General features: G+C 40.5%; 1 protein-coding gene across 1 annotated transcript in view; it reads left to right on the top strand.

Annotated features, from left to right (window-relative positions):
- Positions 1-1,698, top strand: part of CCDC57 (coiled-coil domain containing 57) — a 119,117-nt gene that overhangs the window by 63,563 nt on the left and 53,856 nt on the right. The window contains exon 15 of the mRNA XM_008576304.1: positions 574-695. Coding sequence (XP_008574526.1) covers positions 574-695 — 122 coding nt within the window. The remainder of the gene's footprint in view (positions 1-573; positions 696-1,698) is intronic.

Below are 1,698 nucleotides of genomic sequence, written 5' to 3' on the forward strand. Positions count from 1 at the left end.
AGTAGTGATAGTTAACAGCCCCCCAAAATACTTGTTGGGATCCTCAATAAGTTTAACCAAACTGATTCATTATTCTGAAAAACACTATTTCAGCAGTAATTATATCTTGTAGTATGTCCGCTTTAACATAAATTTCCAAAATCTTTAGGTAACTAACTTCACACAAATGGAGTTAGTGAAAGAGTATTCATTTCTAAGATATAACGCTCAATCGTGGGTCACAACCACAGTCTCTAAGTTTATACGCTTAAACCTGTGCTTCTTGTTTCTGTAGCTACAGTATGCATCTCCTGGGTCTGCTCATGAGCGTGTGCATTTCTGCCACTTAGAGAAGCCATCTCTGGGACAGGCGCGGCTGTCAGAGGTGTGCCGTGCACCCATGAGTCCTGCTGAGATCGCGTGTGTCTCGCAGATCACGGTTTCTACCCCTCCCGGAACGCTCTGTGAAACATAAGTTACTTTGGATTTGAAAAGGAACATGCTGTTCTTTTTGAGTGTTTGTGTTCAACACAAGAGAAATCCAGAAGTGATGTATGCACAGAGAACAAACCCGTTTGCTGGTATCGTTTCCAGGGAAACCTCCCCTTCATCCGCCTGTCCCCACCCCTGAGACCCAGAGCCCGGGAGAGCTGCCTCAGGTGTCTTCGGATCACAGCCCACCTTTGGGACAATTGCAGCCCCGTTTTACAACTCAGGTAACACTCCTTTAGCTAAGAAATGTATTTTCAATAGCTTTTTACTAATTGCTTAAGTATTGCACTTTTATTACAGAAACTTCAAAATATAATAAACACTATATAAAAAGCCTCCAATTTTCTTTTATTTAAAAAAAAAAAGATGACTGGTAAGGGGATCCTAACCCTTGACTTGGTGTTGTCAGCACCACACTCTCCNCAACACCAAGTCAAGGGTTAAGATCCCCTTACTGGTCATCTTTTAAAAAATAAATAAATAATAAAAAAATAAAATAAAAAATAAAAAATTTCTGGGCTGGCCGGCTAGCTCAGCTGGTTAGAGCTGGTGCTGATAACACCACGGTCCAGGGTTCATCCCTGCACCAGCCGGCCACAATTACCAAAAAAAAATTCCTCAACTGGACTTGAGGAATTACAATGGTGATAACAGATGAAGTTGGAAATGTTCAGAAATTTGTTCTTTGAGAGTGGTCTTAAATTTCCTTTTTCTCTCTTGCCATTTTTGGTACTGGTTGTTCCATGACTGAGTGCCGCAGAGCAACGTGACTGTGCTGTGGCTCGGCTTCTGGCTTTGGTTTCTGCTGTTATCAGCAGAAATCCCCACTTGGGATTTTTGTCCTTAGTGTTTACCTACAAATCAAATACTGTCTTCCTTCCCCTTGCTCATGATACATAAAAAATGTATGGTCATGATAAAACGTACATAACATGAAATTAACCATTTTAGTTATTTTTAAGTGCACAGTTAATGGTATCAACTATATTCATATATTTGTGCAATCAGTAATACATTTGTTGATTCTTAACTGCTTTTTAAAAACAGACCAGGGCCGGCCAGTTAGCTCAGTTAGTTAGAGCCTGGTGCTGATAACACCAAGGTCCAGGGTTCAATCTCTCTACGGGCCAGGAAAAAAAATTTCTGTTTCAGTTTCCAATATGGTAAGTAGTGATAGTTAACAGCCCCCCAAAATACTTGTTGGGATCCTCAATAAGTTTAACCAAA

This window comes from Galeopterus variegatus, unplaced genomic scaffold, assembly GCF_000696425.1.
Source record: "Galeopterus variegatus unplaced genomic scaffold, G_variegatus-3.0.2 Scaffold1322, whole genome shotgun sequence".
NCBI lineage: Eukaryota > Metazoa > Chordata > Mammalia > Dermoptera > Cynocephalidae > Galeopterus > Galeopterus variegatus.